The 15,300-nt window shown below is 46.3% G+C and overlaps 4 protein-coding genes across 6 annotated transcripts; 1 reads left to right on the forward strand and 3 right to left on the reverse strand.

Moving 5' to 3' along the window:
* Positions 1–3,630: 3,630 nt before the first annotated feature.
* BDCG_02617 (arginyl-tRNA synthetase) lies at positions 3,631–7,270 on the reverse strand. The gene is made up of 4 exons (XM_045418163.1): positions 6,796–7,270; positions 5,359–6,656; positions 4,824–5,237; positions 3,631–4,706 (listed from the first exon to the last, which is right to left on the reverse strand). The coding sequence occupies exons 1-4, from the start codon at positions 7,207–7,209 to the stop codon at positions 4,700–4,702; spliced, it is 2,133 nt and encodes a 710-aa protein (XP_045274803.1). The 5' UTR covers positions 7,210–7,270; the 3' UTR covers positions 3,631–4,699.
* A 155-nt stretch (positions 7,271–7,425) lies between these two features.
* On the reverse strand, positions 7,426–9,393 carry BDCG_02618 (NADH-cytochrome b5 reductase 1). Of its 3 annotated transcripts, none has more exons than XM_045418165.1 (5): positions 9,271–9,393; positions 8,947–9,187; positions 8,712–8,857; positions 7,958–8,583; positions 7,426–7,870 (listed from the first exon to the last, which is right to left on the reverse strand). In XM_045418165.1, the coding sequence occupies exons 2-5, from the start codon at positions 8,949–8,951 to the stop codon at positions 7,721–7,723; spliced, it is 927 nt and encodes a 308-aa protein (XP_045280113.1). In that variant the 5' UTR covers positions 8,952–9,187; positions 9,271–9,393; the 3' UTR covers positions 7,426–7,720. The 3 variants fall into 3 exon arrangements, with proteins under 3 accessions (XP_045280113.1, XP_045274804.1, XP_045280114.1); XM_045418164.1 differs by having other exon boundaries at positions 8,712–8,860; XM_045418166.1 differs by lacking the exon at positions 9,271–9,393 and having other exon boundaries at positions 8,947–9,209.
* BDCG_02619 (uncharacterized protein) lies at positions 9,144–10,684 on the forward strand. The gene is made up of 2 exons (XM_045418167.1): positions 9,144–9,787; positions 9,878–10,684. The coding sequence occupies exons 1-2, from the start codon at positions 9,661–9,663 to the stop codon at positions 10,444–10,446; spliced, it is 696 nt and encodes a 231-aa protein (XP_045274805.1). The 5' UTR covers positions 9,144–9,660; the 3' UTR covers positions 10,447–10,684.
* On the reverse strand, positions 9,428–15,255 carry BDCG_02620 (chromosome segregation protein sudA). The gene is made up of 5 exons (XM_045418168.1): positions 14,975–15,255; positions 14,747–14,906; positions 13,477–14,687; positions 11,512–13,409; positions 9,428–11,420 (listed from the first exon to the last, which is right to left on the reverse strand). Exons 1-5 carry the CDS (start codon positions 15,010–15,012, stop codon positions 11,128–11,130), a joined length of 3,600 nt encoding a protein of 1,199 aa, XP_045274806.1. The 5' UTR covers positions 15,013–15,255; the 3' UTR covers positions 9,428–11,127.
* Between the last annotated feature and the right edge of the window lie 45 nt (positions 15,256–15,300).

Raw genomic sequence — 15,300 nt, forward strand, 5'->3', positions numbered from 1 at the left:
ATCCCATCCCTGACATTTCCTGTATCAGCATTGGTGTTAACCAAGCAGCGACGAGTAATACACGCATCGCCCACGGCTGCTGAAACATCTCCTCATGTCCCAAGGTGTCTATTATTCTTATTACTATAATATATGTTATCTTCCCCTTTAAATACCTCTACTGTCACACAGAACAAAATAAATAGTAATCATATCATAAGTCATCCTATACAAATTGTTTACTTTTTTTAAGTTTTTGCTACCCGCAAACCGAAGTTACATGATCCATGGCTCCAAAGGCGTTAAATATAAAATATGGAACGCTTAAAAACTATGTTTCGCGTTGCATTCATCTCAGTGAACAACAGCAACAACAACAACAATCAAGCTCTGAGTCAGCCGGCAAAATAAATAAAAATAAAAATAAAAAATAAAAAGGAAGAAAAAAAAATAAATAAAAAGAAAAAAAAAAATCCAATTCAAATGCTCCATCCATCCTCATCTCAAGGGAGACGCAGGGAGAGAAGGCAATAAGGCAATCAATATTAATCATGTAATCTTGTCCTTCGCATTCCAACCACCAGCACTAGGTGGTGAGTGACTCTTCCTCTTTTTTTTTTTTTTTTTTTTGTTTTTTTGTTTACAAAAAAAACCCATTTTCAAAAATCCGCCAGGCTGCATCATATTAAGTGGAGAGTTGGTTGACAGGGGGGAGGGGTGGTTTATTATTATTATTATTATTATTATTATTATTATTATTATTTGTTTCCCCCTTTCGCGGGAAGAGAGGCAATCGAGCAATCGACTGGGGAAAAAATATATGATGCCATCTTCTCTCTCCTTTATCATTAAAACATCTAACTTATTATATATAGTTATAGTTATATATTCAAAGAAAAACCCTATATGAGAGGTTGAATATCCGGCTCTTCTCTCCTCTCTTCCCTTCCGCGCCCCCCCCCCCTCCTCCTCCTTCTTCCTCTTGACGGATAAATCAAATAACTTACTGGAATACTGCCGAGCTGAAGGGAGTGTAAAATAATATAAATATATAAAAATAAATAAATAAATAAATGGAAACGCGTCATCATTGGGCATCGCGCGCATGAAAAGGGAAGTGAATTTTTTTCTTTTTTAAAACAAACAAAGAAATGAAAAATAAATGAAAAATATTCAACAAGCAAAAATAAATAAATTTAAATAAATGGAGGGGGAGGGGGGGGACGGACGGACGGGATATGGTGCGATGGAGGGGCACACATAATATTAATATAGAAGAGTATCGCATCGCAATTCGCAAAGGGCAGCTCAGCTCAGCTCACAGGCAAAACATTTAGTTAGCCCTTTTTTTTTTTTTTTTTTTTTTTTTTTTTTTTTCCCCTCCAAAGCTCTGGTTATCTTTTGCGTCATCCCCACTGCCGGTGAGCAGTTTTGCATGATGGTTACATATGAGAAGAAAGAAAGAAAGAAAGAAAGAAAGAAAAAAGGTAGTTAGAATTCCCTGTCTATAGATAATTAGAGATTGGTCTCCAAGTTCCACTTTTGGACCGGAGAGATCGAAAGAATGCAACAACATCCATTGCCCCCTTTTGGGGGTTGCGGAAGTGCGCAAAGGGGGAGAGGGGGGGGGGGGGGGTTAGACAAGACGGACTGGAAAAAGGGTAAAATTGGAATGAGACGATGATGACATTATTAGTAGTTATTGCCGCACGGTCAAATTTCGGGTTGGGTTGCTACTCTTTTGATATATATATTTTTTGATTCCATGCCTAACTACGGAGTAGTTAGATAGAAATAGAATGTAGCGAGATCGTTGCTCCGGCGGGTAAACTAGTTACTAACGTAAAATCCTAGGGGTGGTTATCAAGCCGGTGATGTCAGCGCGGGGCGAAAAAAAAATATATATATATATCTAACGGCGATGAGATGATCTATCTCTGATGCAGCCGCACCGCACATCATCACATCTTCATTAGCCACCACTACCCTCAGTGTGATGTTGGGGAGGAAGAAAGATGAAATGAATGAATATGAATGGATCAGGGATCATGGATCACGGGGGAGACGCAGAATTCTCCTATCTATCTATCCACCATTAGATCCAGGATGCCAGGATGGAATACCGGGCGGGATGGTTCAACTTGGGTTGGCGGGCTGGCTGAGCCTGGCCGGCAGACTTGACTTGCTGGTTGGGATAGAGTGGCTTTTTGGGCTTTTGGACTTTTTGGCTTTTGGCGTTTGAGTTTTGTTATTATTAATTGTCCAATCCTCTCACCACCACCTGCGTAATCCAAGAGATCTGGCATATCCTGCCATATTTTAGGATCTGGATGTAGTCGTTACCAGGACGTTGATATCCGTGGGTACAGGACAGTCTCAACATCGGGGATATCTGGTATGACTTTCAATTCCAATCCACTGATTGATGGATGGATGGATGGGATGAATGAATCATGGGATTGTCCATCCCGCAAAACCAGCTCCCGGAGCGCAAAAGAAGAAGCGAGCATTTCATTCCGTCCGAATCGCTTCCTTCTTCCCTGCTGACACCGCCCCAGCAGCTGGTAGGGATGGGCGATCAGGCTCGTCATTGGGCCGCAAGCGTTTTACAAAAGTTTTGCAAAAAAAAAAAAAAAAAGATGAACAGAAACAGATCATGAAGAAAGTAACTAGTTAGTTACTCCGTAAAGGCGACAAGAAACGAACGGGATCCGAGCTGGGAAAAGTCTCCAGCGCCACGGCCCACCATTGGGCAGCGATGAAATCAATCCTTCCTCTCCCATCCCCATTCCCCATTCCCCATTCCCAACCCAACCAACACTCAACCCTCCCTCCCTCCCTCCCTTTCTCTCTTTTTCTCTCTCTCTCACTCTTCACACACACAATATAGGCCATGGAAAACGGCATCCGACTAATTCTTGACATACCACACCAGCGGAACACACCACTCACTCACTCACTCACTCACCCACCCCGCAACGCAACCCCTCCTCCTCTCTGCCCCTCCCCTCTCCTCCCAAATGGAATATTCCAACCAGTCATAACAGCGAACCACAGTCCTGGACCGCGATGCGATGGTAGCCTGGAGGCAGCTAAGAGGCCGGGGCTGGGGGGGGTTGGAATTTGTTCGCAGGACAGGCTAAGGATAAGTATGTTAAGGCCTGGGGAACATGAGCGTGAGCGTGGCGACCAGTACTATCGACAGATTCACGTCACACTACTACTACTACTACTACTACTACTACTACTAATAATAATAGCTCGAAAGGCATCTGGCACACTATCCAGCATCTCATCAGACCACAGTAGATATAATACATACATACAATCATGAGGTTAGACAGAGTTTATTTTAATTTCCATCCTTTCTTCACAAATCACATAGCGGACTTAACTACAGAAGTAATGATACAGAAGTAATGATAACTATAACTATACTCAGTATCCCAGGATTTTATCTTCATACAGTTAGTTAGTTACCTATGAGAAGCTCTACCGCATCGTTTTGATCTCACAAGCAAGTTACTGAATATCACAACCCACTGTTCAGGATCCAATCCTGTCATCCTCCAAATGAAACGAGATCCTTTGAATACTTCATCTTGTCTAAGCATGGAATAAGGTGCACTGAGTAGTAGTCAAGTTAGGCAGACATATATATATATATATATATATATTACAACCTCTATCTAACCAACCCTCAAGCAGGAGACACGCAACAACATCGCCCGGACCATAGCTGCGAAAAAAGGGAGAGAGAGAGACTTTCCCATGTCAGTAGGCTTGCGAAGCTCGTCCTCAAAATCGCCATTCCCCGTACGTACCCCGCCCGGCTATCATTGCCAGCCACCAACCATGCATGCTCTGGATGCAGCTTCCCAGGGGAGGGAGAAGCGGACACACTTTCGAGAGCTTGATCGGAACCTCGGGAGCCTGCTCAACAACAACCTTTATCTCTTCTACCCGGGCGATACCTACCACCGCGGCAATTGACCATGGATATCATCAGGTTTAATGTCTGGGGAATAAAATTTCCGTCCTAGCCCTACTACTACTACTACCTAGATTACTACTGTGGATGGACACAAGAGGTTGCAGCGGAAATGTCTGAACAACCTATGACTTTTTGCCTATATTGTTATAGTTACGTTACGCAGAGAGCCAGGGAGCTTCGCCGTGGGAACCGACCAACAATCAACTGCTATTCACCTCGAGAGGGTTGAGTACGGTGCGGGGACAGTCTAACTATGATCTTCTGAGGTTTAGGTTCTAGGGTTGATGGGGAAAAAAAAAAAAACGGGGTTCTACTAAACGAGCGGCTGAAGAAAATATGCAAATGTCGATCTAGGACACGTAATTTTATGTTACTTTAGTCTCGTTTGTTGGAACGTGAACGTGAATCTTAATGTGCGCGATGGTATCTAGATTTATCTTTCTAGTTCTATCTCCATCGAGGGATAAGGCTTCTCTCGCCAAAAAGTACCCGCACAAAAAGGATAGGAATTAGATCGACAGGACACTGCTGACGAGCGTTGCTGCACCGTAGCCTCGCGAGATAGGAGAATTGCATGGCTTTTCGTTCGCGCCTCGCTGCTGGTTTGGTTCCTTCACCCTTTATTATCGGAAAGGAGATCCGTCCTGTGAAAACGACGAAATGGTGACCGGGGGAGCATGCAAGGGGAAAAAAAAAAAAGGGGGCAAGAGAAATTGGATTGGCCCATTACATTCTGAAAGGATATGTATCAATTAGCAAAAATTTACCCAATTTAGGAAATATCGATGATAAGGGGATATAACGAAGCAGCGGGAAAAGAAAAAGATAGGTGGAGAAGGCAAAATCTTACCGCTCAACCGGATTCAACCCCAACAACCGCATCCCGTTATGCAACACTTGTCTCGCACAATCATACATCGCCATACGCGCCTTCTTCAACTCAGGCTCGCTTCCAACAACTTTCAGCACATCATAGCCCGAGCTGAGCACGTGCGTCATTCTGAATAGATAAGTCAGAATGGTAGTGGGCTCGAGCGTCTTGGTCGTGTTAAACACAACGTCGGGCCAGGACGCGAGTAGCCGGATCAGATCGATGGCATGGGACTCGGTGAGGAGGCTGAGGTCTGCGGAGCTCAGCTCGGACGGGTCGATTTCGGCCTTGCGGGTCATGGAGCAGAGGCGGGCGTGCGCGTATTGGAGGTAGGGGCCCGTGTCGCCTTCGAAGGATGTCATATCATCTAGGTTGAATTCGTAGCCGTTGATTCTGTTGATTATTATATATTATGTTAGGAACTGTCCAAGATCGGAGTTTAAGGTGGGGCTGGGGTGGTTTCTTGGGTAGCAAGATTGAGAAAGAGAAAGAGATGGGATTTTTCTTCACATACCGCTTCCCACTCATGTCCTGGACCATGACAGACGTGATACCCAAGATATCAGCGGTCTGCTCAGGATTCTCAACCTGCTCGTACTTGGAAGTGTTCTTCTTCATCACCTCGTGCATCTTCTCGCCAACATCCTTGAGGATATCATTGAGGAATTTAACAGTACCCTTACGAGTGCTCATCCCCCGAACCATACCAAAGTTGACATGCTGACATCGGTCTGCTAGATCCTTCCGACCCACAAGCTCCGTCACCTTGAAGAGCTGTGCAAGATGGAGATCCTGTTGGGCAGCAACGACGTAGAGCATTTTATCGAAGTGGTATTCTTCATCTCGCTCAACGATAGCTGCAATATCCCGGGTTAGGTAAAGAGGTGTGCCATCCTTTCGGACTACGATAGCTTTGCCCAGTTTCTTCGCCCCATGCTTGGCGAAATCGACGATCACAGCGCCTTCAGAGTCCTCCGAGACCCCCGTCTTTGACATGGACTCATATGCTTTGGCAAGGCTTTCTGGCTTGATTTGTGATTCACCGGAGTAGCGGTCGAAGTCGATATTGAGGCGGGCATAGGTTTCTTTGTACTTCTCGATACTCAAGTCACGGAATCGTCTCCAGAGAGCGAGAGCGCTTTCGTCGCCGTCTTCCATGCTCTTGAAATATCGACGCGCCTTTTCATCGTAGCTGACGTCAACCTTGGCTTGCAAGTCCTTCTCCAACTCTGCGGTATCCTCATTCTTCTCTTTCTTTTGTTTAATCTGCTCCTTGAGCTCCTTAATGGGACCTTCCTGCTCGGCCACATCCTTGTTTATTTTAACATAAACATCGAATAAGTGGTTAATAGGATCCTTAACAAGTTCCTCCTCATTTCCATACTTTTCGTAGCCATTCGCCAGGAGACCATATTGTTTCCCCCAGTCACCAAGGTAGTTCATCTTGACTACATCCCATCCCATCACAGTATGCAGGTTGGCCAAGAAACCTCCGATAATCGTACTTCGAAGATGGCCCGCGTGGAACGGTTTCGCGATATTGGGAGATGAGAACTCGACAATGATTTTCTTCTTGCCCTTTGATGGGTCAGCGGGGTCCCGGAGGCCAACGTTCGCATTGGTGCCATATGTCGCCCGGTTTTTCTGAATAGAGCTGATGACGGTTTTGGTGAGGGGTTCTGGTTTGAAGTAGAACTGTACGTGTGTGCCTGAGACAACGGGCGTGCCGATGAGGTCGGACGGAGGCAGGTTCTCAACGAGCTGTGCTGTGACTTCGGCCGGTTTCCTGCCTTTGATTTGTAGAGCGGGGACCTAGAGTGGAAAGGAAAGGGAACCAAAAACAACAAAATTAGCTTCGATGGCCAGATCCCCCGAGGCTATATATCAGATGCCTTCTTTGCTGAGACGTGTGATTTGTGTGTGTTTGTGTGTGTGTGTGTGTAAACCATACCGCCAGAACCAAATCTCCTTTCTCGAGAGAGTTCGTCCATTGTATTTTTGGGTAAACGAACAAAGAATCAATTCCAAGCGCCTGTGCTACGAGCTCTGCTATATGCGCGCGGTATGTGTCGACGGGGTTGACAGCGGGGTAGCAATTTGGATACTTGGAGACCTCGCTCGTGGTGGAGTGAATTGAAAGCCCAGCCACGGTGGGTACGGAGTCTGTCGCCATGGTTGCGCGAGGAAGTTGATGCCGGATCCGTGGTGAAAAGGAAGTGTCGCGGGGTGTGAACGCACGGCGTTTAAGGAGGGGTGAGTGGGAGAGTGTCGACAACCGAGCTACCTTGCTGAGCACCGGAGCAAAATACGGTTGAGATATGGATTTAGGAATGAAGGATGCGCCGTAAAGTATTTGTTGACGCATATACGCTACTTTTTGTAGGATTTATATCTAGTGGAGAAAGTCCGGAAACTTTCTGTGTTTGCTCATTATTTTAATTATTTTTCACTGGACCTAAAGATTTTTCTTCGATGATTCATTCTCGCAGAGGACAAGGCGGTGAGTGACTCAGAGCGGCAGAACGGGGAATCTTATCAGATCAAGAATCAAGCGTGTGCTGCGCATTTACAAAAGAAGAGATCCCCTAGAATCGTAAAAATATTATTATTGACTATTCGTATATCTATTAACAATTCGCCCATATGTAACTTTTGGGTGGAGAGACTGCTTTCCCAGAAGCAATCGACAGCTCCATATCTATGACCAGGACATCCCCCCCAATCTATCCCCCGGCGTTCAGCGTCTAAAATGAGGATCAATGTTATATGTCCAAATTGAGAAGAGATAAGCTGTGAGAATACGATGCAATTCCTAGTAGTCGTCAAAGAACTCTATCATTCCATGGGTATCGAATTCCCAATCGTACTTTCGGCTACTAGAAGCAAAAGACCTGGTCATCTAGTTTGCTGACGAGTCCGGCCTTCTTGAATCCCAATGACTCGGTGGCTTTCTTCATTGCGCTAACCATGGGAGGTGGTCCGCAGATCAAGACTTTCGTATCAGGCGCCGCGGCGGGAAGTTTGGCCTGGAGAGGAGGACATGGAATGTGTTTAGCAAAAGTCAAAGTAGTTAAAAAAAGGAAAGTGTGGAGAACCAACGGATCGAGACTAACCTTGATCATATCTGGAGTCACGAAACCGACGCCACCTTCCCAGCCCTCTGGTGGGTTGTTTAGAACGTAGTAGACTCGGAACCCATCGTCCTCCTTCGCCAGCTGGTCCAATTCTTCTTTCAGGAGAATGTCATCTGGATTTACGTTGGCAAAGATCAGATCAACCTGGGTGGTATCGTTGCCTCCATTCCGTGGCCGTCCTCGGATAATAGCCTTGATGATCTGGAGCATTGGCGTAATACCGGTGCCGCCAGCGATCATACCGATCTTCTTGACCATGTTGGGAGTGTAAACCATAGCTCCCTTCGGACCCCGGACTTTCATGGTTTGGCCAATGCGCAAGCCAGCAAGATGCTTCGAGATATTTCCTTGAGGGTATACCTTGACAAGAAGGTCGAAATAGCCTGCTTCCTGATCCGAAGAGATGGGGGTATAAGATCGCATGATTTCCTTCGACTGGCCCTCGATTGTCGCAGCGAGAGAAATATGTTGGCCAATTGGTAGACCGAGGATATCAGTGGGACGCGGGAGGGCGAAGCGGTAGATGGCGACATTGTGCGAGACAATGGTCTTCTCTTTTAATTCAAAGTTTTGGAACTCGGTTGGATTGAGAACCTTCCGTTGTCCTGTAGAAAAATAGAGAAAAGAAAACGTGGATTGTTAGACTTCGCAATGGTTTCAAAACTGCCGGTGAAATCGGGGATTTCGCATGTCAGAGTCAGACAATAATAGGGAAGAGGGCTAAATATCTCACTGTTGCTCATCACCTTCCACCCCGACAAAATTGCGGCGAGAGCTGCGGCATAGGGAAGCCATTCCTTCTTCACAATGGCAGTCCCAATAACCAGAAGAGCGGATGGGATATACATCCCGTTGATCGCTTCGCTCGAAGTCCACGAACTACTAGTAGATAGAAAACGGGGGAAAAAGAGGTGAGCCAGTCTCCTGCGCAGACGATGAAGAGAATTGAATAGGGATTGAGATCTCACCTCATGGCTAAACGCTTTCGGGGACCAAGACGGAGATAACAGAAGGGATCTTGCAACCAGAAAGAAACGGGGAGGGGAGGGGATGGGCGGGGATGGGCTTGTTATCGATATAAAGTTGAGAAATCGTTGCTCGGTGTTCTTCGTTCTTCGGCTCAACAAGCCCCAAGAAGGGAAAAAATAAGCCCCAGCAGGAGCGGCTGATGGGGCGTGTGGAGGTAGGCGTGAGGGTCGTGCGCCGAGGCTGCAGACAGATAGGGTTTAGCGGCCGCAGATGACATTACCCTGTGGAAAATCGATGATTTCACCGGGGTCCGCTTAACTTACGCAGCGTAGGTGCGGTGAATTAGCGCAGTGTGCTATGGAAGTAACTACTTCCATCCAAGCTCTCAAAAATGCTTTCTTGCAATACAATCAAAAGTTATCACTAATAGCTTCAATGAACTTGTGTGTGCAATTTATCTTCAGTGATAAATAGAATGTTTTGAATGATCCCGGAATTGTCATTGTTAGAAAATTTAACCTCAAGGTTAAGTAAGGGTCAATCATAACCCTATCCAGACACATCGGAACACGCACCAGGGCCCAAATGCGAATATCCTGTTAGCGGCTCTGTCCCTTTCGGCCCCTGCCCTATTCCTTTCGTTGCTTTGCCCATTTCAATTAGAGATCAACTGGGCAAAAACGTCTGTATTTCTCCTACCGCTGCTAGCAAATATGGGAGACCTGCAACCGCAGCCCAATAATCTGCCCTTCAATCTCACCGACGTTGATCGTCAGGTCCTGTCGCAGACGGATGAGATGTTCATCCATCACGATTGGGATGAGATCAAGAGAATCATAGGTCCGTAGCCGCTGCTGCCACCAAACTATAAAATTCAGAACTCAGAAAAGTACGATTAAGGAAATGCCCATCCCCGCTAACTCAGAGTAGCCTCCAATAACCTCGAAGCCTTTCGGCGCAAGCCAAGTGAGCTGAAGCGCTACATCGCCTGGACCACAAACATCAAGGCGCGGTACGGGACGATAACAAATTACATCCTCCAGGAGCGGCTGAAATGGCAGCTCGATGGTTCCGTTCCTCTCGCTTCGCAGTGCCGAAACCCAGTCCCCTTCGCGGATCCCAGTGATTACAGGATCCTGCGGAATGACTGGCCCTACGGCGTCTCGCCGGAACTCACTCATATAGTGATATGGCTCAAAAACAGCATTCCTGTTAGGGAAGACAACGGGGATTTGACTGACGAATCGCGCACCCTCATTAACGATTTTGTCAACCGGACTTTTGTTGCTAGGCTGGAGAAGCTCTTTCCGGACGCCGACGATAGGGTTCTGTGGTTCAAGAATTGGACAGCCCTGCAGAGCGTGAGATCGCTTGAGCATGTTCATGTTGTGGTTCGGGGCGTCCCTGATGAGATTATTGTCGAGTGGACTGGGGAACAGTCTCGTGCTGTCCGATTTGACAGACCTCGGATTGAATCCGATGATATTGAGGTATCCTAGCATTGTTTACCAGCTACCAGCTAGTATTGCGCTGCTTTCGCGTTATTATTTGTCACTATCGGCTCGATTTGAGCGATTTCTGATATTCCATGTCGCTCGACAACAAGCCTTGGATGGATTTTATACGAATATATACTATATATCCAAAAAAAAAAAAAAAAAAGAAAAAGTTGCGAAGATATATCGACATATCTTCTGATCATGTTAATGATTTTCTCACGCTTAGAACTATAGAATTGATACGAAAAGAGAAAATAACCTAAGTTATGCATAAATTCATTCCAGTTCTTATCGAGAAATAAATTACACTGACATTAGGGGAGAAAGAATAAAAAATAAAAATAAAAATAAAAAAGGCGCTGAGGAATAACTAAAGCAAAGGATGAAATGAGTCCCAGTGGAAACAAGAGGGCACATTGACAATCACTGAGAATAAGCCACGAACCTTAGTTAAGAAGGCGACTACGACTAGAAACGAAGTAAATAATCAAGAGATCAACATCGGAGAAGCAAAACCATAGCAGGCAAATAAAACCATCGCACCGTAGCCATAGAAACGAAAATCCGATCTGACCGGAACTCCAAGCCATCCACAAACAAGGAAAAACATGAGAAAATAAACGCATATGGGAGTATGAACTTAGCCGAGGCATTCGATGACAGAACATATATAGGTCTTTCTTATGACTTCTGCTCCTCTACGAACTTTAATGCTTCGTCCCTCGACACCACATCTATGGTACTAGCTTTATTGCGGAAACTAACGCCATAGCACTTCTCCGCAACGAGAAGCATCTCCGGTCGGAATGTCGTGCAGATAAATTGGCCGTTAGTCTCTTCAGATATTGACTTGAGCATCTGCGCGACAGCGGTCCGGTACTGTGCGTCGAGGTTTGCATCGATCTCATCGAAGAGATAGAAGGGAGCGGGGTCACAAGCTTGGATGGCAAAAACGAGGGCCAAAGCGCAAAGACCTAGTTTGGGTTAGATATCAAATTTCGGCTTAGAATAAGAAATTGTCAAGGGGTTTGTTTAACAGAGAAGTGACTGCATTATAGTACTCACTCTTTTGTCCTCCGCTGAGTTGTTGGATGCGCTGTTGGTCGTCATGCTTGCTGTTAAAACTCACGCTGATGCCTACACCAACGTAGTTTTCCACGCTGCTCCGTTCCTCCTCTTCATCAGAGTCTAGTTCATTCCCTAGTTGCTGTGCCCGATCTGTCTTGCGCTGGATGATCAACCGACCTCGGCCTGCTGGGACAAGTTTCTCGAAAATTTGAGCAAACTCACGGGATACTTGCTTGAAGGTCAGTTCGATGGCTGCATCCTTGCGATGATCTAAAACTGTGATCAGCTCTTCAATTGATTTTTGAGAAGAGTCGAGCTCCTCTCGTCTCTTTGTCAGGGTTTCTCGCTGTTTTGTGAAGCCGTTGTATTGTTCAAAGGCTTGTTTGTTGACATGTGAGTATTTCTTCAGCGCTTCGTTGACTTTGTGCAGGCGTTTGACAACCGTATTGGAGTCGGTATTCTTGAATTTGGTAAATGCATCATCAGGGAGGACGCCAAGATCACGGATGTTTGCACTGCATTCGGCTGCTTGCTTCGTCAGCGCCGCTTTCTTCTGCATGCTCTTCTCCATACGTCGTTGATGCTTTTCAATAGATTTAGCTAGGTCTTCCATGTCTCGTTTGACATCGGCCTTGCGCTGCTCTAACTGGGCCATTTCAGCTGATCCCTTTTCCATCGATTCTTCCAGCTTCCTGAGACGGCGATCGAGCGAGCCAAGGGATTTGTTCAGGCGCTCAATTTCCCGTTGACTCTCCTTGAGATTCCCATGTGTGCCTTCATCACCAGCTTCAAGCTCGTGGCCAATAAGTTGGTCTAGTTTCGGGTTCAAGTTTTCACGTAACTCAACTTCAATGACTGATTTTCTGGTTTCGAGTTCGCTGCGACTGCTGGATAGCTCTGAATGCTGACTTCTTAATTCCTGGACAGTCGAATTGAGAGAATCAAGTCTGGCCTCCTCAACATTTGTTAGAGCTTTCTCAAAGTGCGTAGACAATTCTTCTTCATGTGCAGATATTTGATCACCCAGTGCCTTAACATTGGCTTCCATGTTCCGGAGGGCACGTCGTTTTGCTTCCAGAGTTTCCGTCTTGTTCTGAAGCATGTCGCGCTTGCTCTTAATCTCTTGTCGTAGCGGGATGTTACTCCCATGGAATTGTTGTCTCCGCTGTTCCAGCTTCTGTAGTTCGCCTACGGCTTTGGTGATCAATTGATCCATCTTCTCAAGCTCCCTCCTGATCTCGATACCTCGGTTCCGCTTGGATTCAACCTCATCTCGCCATTTGCTAACAACCTTCAGGCCCTCGAGGCGGGATTGGCGAGAGTCGTGGAAACCACCAGTCAATGCACCACGCTTGTCAGACCGATCGCCTTCCGGGGTAATGGCATTGATACCGTGGCTTCGAGCGTACTGTGCGGCAACTTGAAGGTTGGGGCAAATGATAGTCTTGCCAAAAACTTGCTGGAAGGCTTTTTCATATGCTTTGTCGTACACCAGCTTTTCGATAATTGGTATAGTGTCGCTGGCGCGCGGAACATTTGCGGGTTTAGGTTTCAGCCGGTTCAGTGGCATAAATGTGACTCGTCCCAACTTTTCCTTTTGGAGAACATCCAACACCTTCGTAGCAGTTTCATCTGTGTCGACAACATAATGAAAAAGGCTCTGGCCCGCAGTAACTTCCACAGCAGTGCGGTATCTTTCATTCACGTCAAGAAGCTCAGCAACAGTACCATAGACACCTTCAAGGTTAAGTTGTCTTTTAATCCGACGGACAGCGGCAAGTCCGCGACTTGTATTATGATCCATCATATGAGATAGGTTTCTTTCCGCACGGTCTAACTCTTGCGAGGCATTTGATATTATTGAGTCGAGACGCGCTTCTTCTCTCCACAACTCTCTATTAGGTTGTCAGCACATGTTCTTGGAATAAGGCGAATGGGATAACATGAACTTGATTAACATACTTCCTCTGGTCCATTAATCGATCTCTCTCATCCTTTGCACCCTGCACCTCCTGCTCCATCGATTGAATAGCATCACCTCTACCATCAAGCTGCTTACGCAATCTTTCGGCCTCAGGTTCCAGGAGAGCAATATCGTTTTCAAGCCCCTTGATTTCTTCTTCTGTTTGCATTCTTACAGCTTTGACTGTTGAAAGTGACATATAGGTATCCTGAATTTCCCGTTGGAGCCACTTATCTCGTTCCGCCTTATTTCTAAATTTGGAATTGCGGCCTTGCTTTGCGTAGAGACGTTGCCGCGCGGTTTCTGCTTCGTCCAGCTTTGCTTTCACGGTTTCTTCCTGTTGTTTCTTTGCTTCGAACTCTGGGAGGAGCTTGCTGAGTTCTTTCTCTCGCTCCTTTATAGCTGTTTGGACTGCCTTCAAATTCGCATCACGGCGGGCTTTGGCTCGTTGCGCGGCTGATTGCCCCTCGGAGAGGGATTTGGCCTGTAGTTCAGCCTGTGCCAGCGCTCGCGAAACATCTCGACGATCCTCCTCCATCTGGGCTTTTTCCACTTTAAGAAGTTCCATTGACTGTTTCAACTCGGATATCTCCGCATCTATCTGTGCGATATCATTCTCGCCTTGAATAAATCTGTTGCGATTCGCATCTGTGTCTTCAACTCCTGTTTGGCGCTGGCCTTCAATACTCTCGAGAACAGAGGCAATTTCAGCCTGCTCCCGTGAATAAATCGTATATTCGAGGCAGCGACGTTCTCTGTCTTTCTCTTGATAGTTCTTTAGTTCATCCTTCTCCTCTTCAAGCTCCGCAAGCCGCTCGTTAATATAGTCTAGCGACTCGTCGATTTTCGCCCTCTTATTGTTCGTCTCATTCATGATCTTCAATGATTCCGCGCGACGCGCCTCATATACCTGCGTGCCCGCCACCTCTTTCAAAAGAACTAAACGCTCTGAATCTTTCATATTAGTCAGAGTCGTGACGCGACCTTGCGGAACGATGTAGTAAGGGTTCGATCGAGAGAAGCCAGCCGACTCAAGCAAGTTCATCACATCAGCTTTGGTTGCATTTTTTCGATCTAGGGTATATTCATCCTTCTTTGTGCCAATGGTCCGCCGCAGTATTAGTTCTTTTCTGCCAGTAGGGAATCGTTCGTCGGAGTTATCGAAAATGATTTCAACGTAGGCTGACATCACCGCGGAACCAGAGCCCTCCTACTTGCTGTCAGTTGGCACAAACCCAGCAATAATAGTATGAGTTTGGGCTTTCGTACATGTAGCAGAGCCTGCCGTTCCTCCCTCCCCATATGAGTATATGCGTCACTAAGTACGAATCGAATCGCGGCGAAGAAGTTACTCTTCCCGGATCCGTTACGTCCAACGATAACATTGTGTTTCGGGGAGAACGGTTCGATCACCGTTTGATCTTTGTAGCTATATAGTTCACCAGAGAATCTCAGCTCGTATCTTCACTATTATCGATAAAGCGCTCGATTACTCACCTCTTGAAGCCCTGAATGATGATCTGTTTGATATACATCTTCAGCTAGGGGATCCACACCTCCTCCCGCACGAGGAAAAGAGGGTATAATTGCGTTGCCGAATCACTGTGCGACACGTATGAGTGAAGGAATGCGTCGCTGCAATGGCGAGGATTGAAAAGTTGCCCAAGTTGGAGTTGTCTTAATTTCACTTTCAATGGAGGGAAAACGCGTTGCAAGTTGGAATGGATTGGGCTGGACGCGTTCCCGATTAGGCATTAGGGCTTCGTGGCGGGGAGTCGGGCTAACAATTTAGCGTGTATAAAATAAATTTTGCAACGTCACAC

Source organism: Blastomyces dermatitidis (genome assembly GCF_000003525.1).
Source record: "Blastomyces dermatitidis ER-3 genomic scaffold supercont1.3, whole genome shotgun sequence".
NCBI classification, from domain to species: domain Eukaryota; kingdom Fungi; phylum Ascomycota; class Eurotiomycetes; order Onygenales; family Ajellomycetaceae; genus Blastomyces; species Blastomyces dermatitidis.

Excerpts from the sequence above, each read along its gene's own strand:
- BDCG_02617 (XM_045418163.1), bottom strand. The coding sequence starts at position 7,209 with ATGCGTCAACAAATACTTTACGGCGCATCCTTCATTCCTAAATCCATA. Across the intron at positions 6,657-6,795 it reads AAGGAGATTTGGTTCTGGCG|GTCCCCGCTCTACAAATCAA; the intron begins GTATGGTTTACA and ends TTTCCACTCTAG. Across the intron at positions 5,238-5,358 it reads CAGGACATGAGTGGGAAGCG|AATCAACGGCTACGAATTCA; the intron begins GTATGTGAAGAA and ends AATAATCAACAG.
- BDCG_02618 (XM_045418164.1), bottom strand. Across the intron at positions 8,584-8,711 it reads GTGGAAGGTGATGAGCAACA|GACAACGGAAGGTTCTCAAT; the intron begins GTGAGATATTTA and ends ATTTTTCTACAG. Across the intron at positions 7,871-7,957 it reads TGACTCCAGATATGATCAAG|GCCAAACTTCCCGCCGCGGC; the intron begins GTTAGTCTCGAT and ends CCTCCTCTCCAG.
- BDCG_02619 (XM_045418167.1), top strand. The coding sequence starts at position 9,661 with ATGGGAGACCTGCAACCGCAGCCCAATAATCTGCCCTTCAATCTCACC. Across the intron at positions 9,788-9,877 it reads TGAGATCAAGAGAATCATAG|CCTCCAATAACCTCGAAGCC; the intron begins GTCCGTAGCCGC and ends AACTCAGAGTAG.
- BDCG_02620 (XM_045418168.1), bottom strand. The coding sequence starts at position 15,012 with ATGTATATCAAACAGATCATCATTCAGGGCTTCAAGAG. Across the intron at positions 13,410-13,476 it reads CGATTAATGGACCAGAGGAA|AGAGTTGTGGAGAGAAGAAG; the intron begins GTATGTTAATCA and ends ACAACCTAATAG. Across the intron at positions 11,421-11,511 it reads ACTCAGCGGAGGACAAAAGA|GTCTTTGCGCTTTGGCCCTC; the intron begins GTGAGTACTATA and ends AACCCAAACTAG.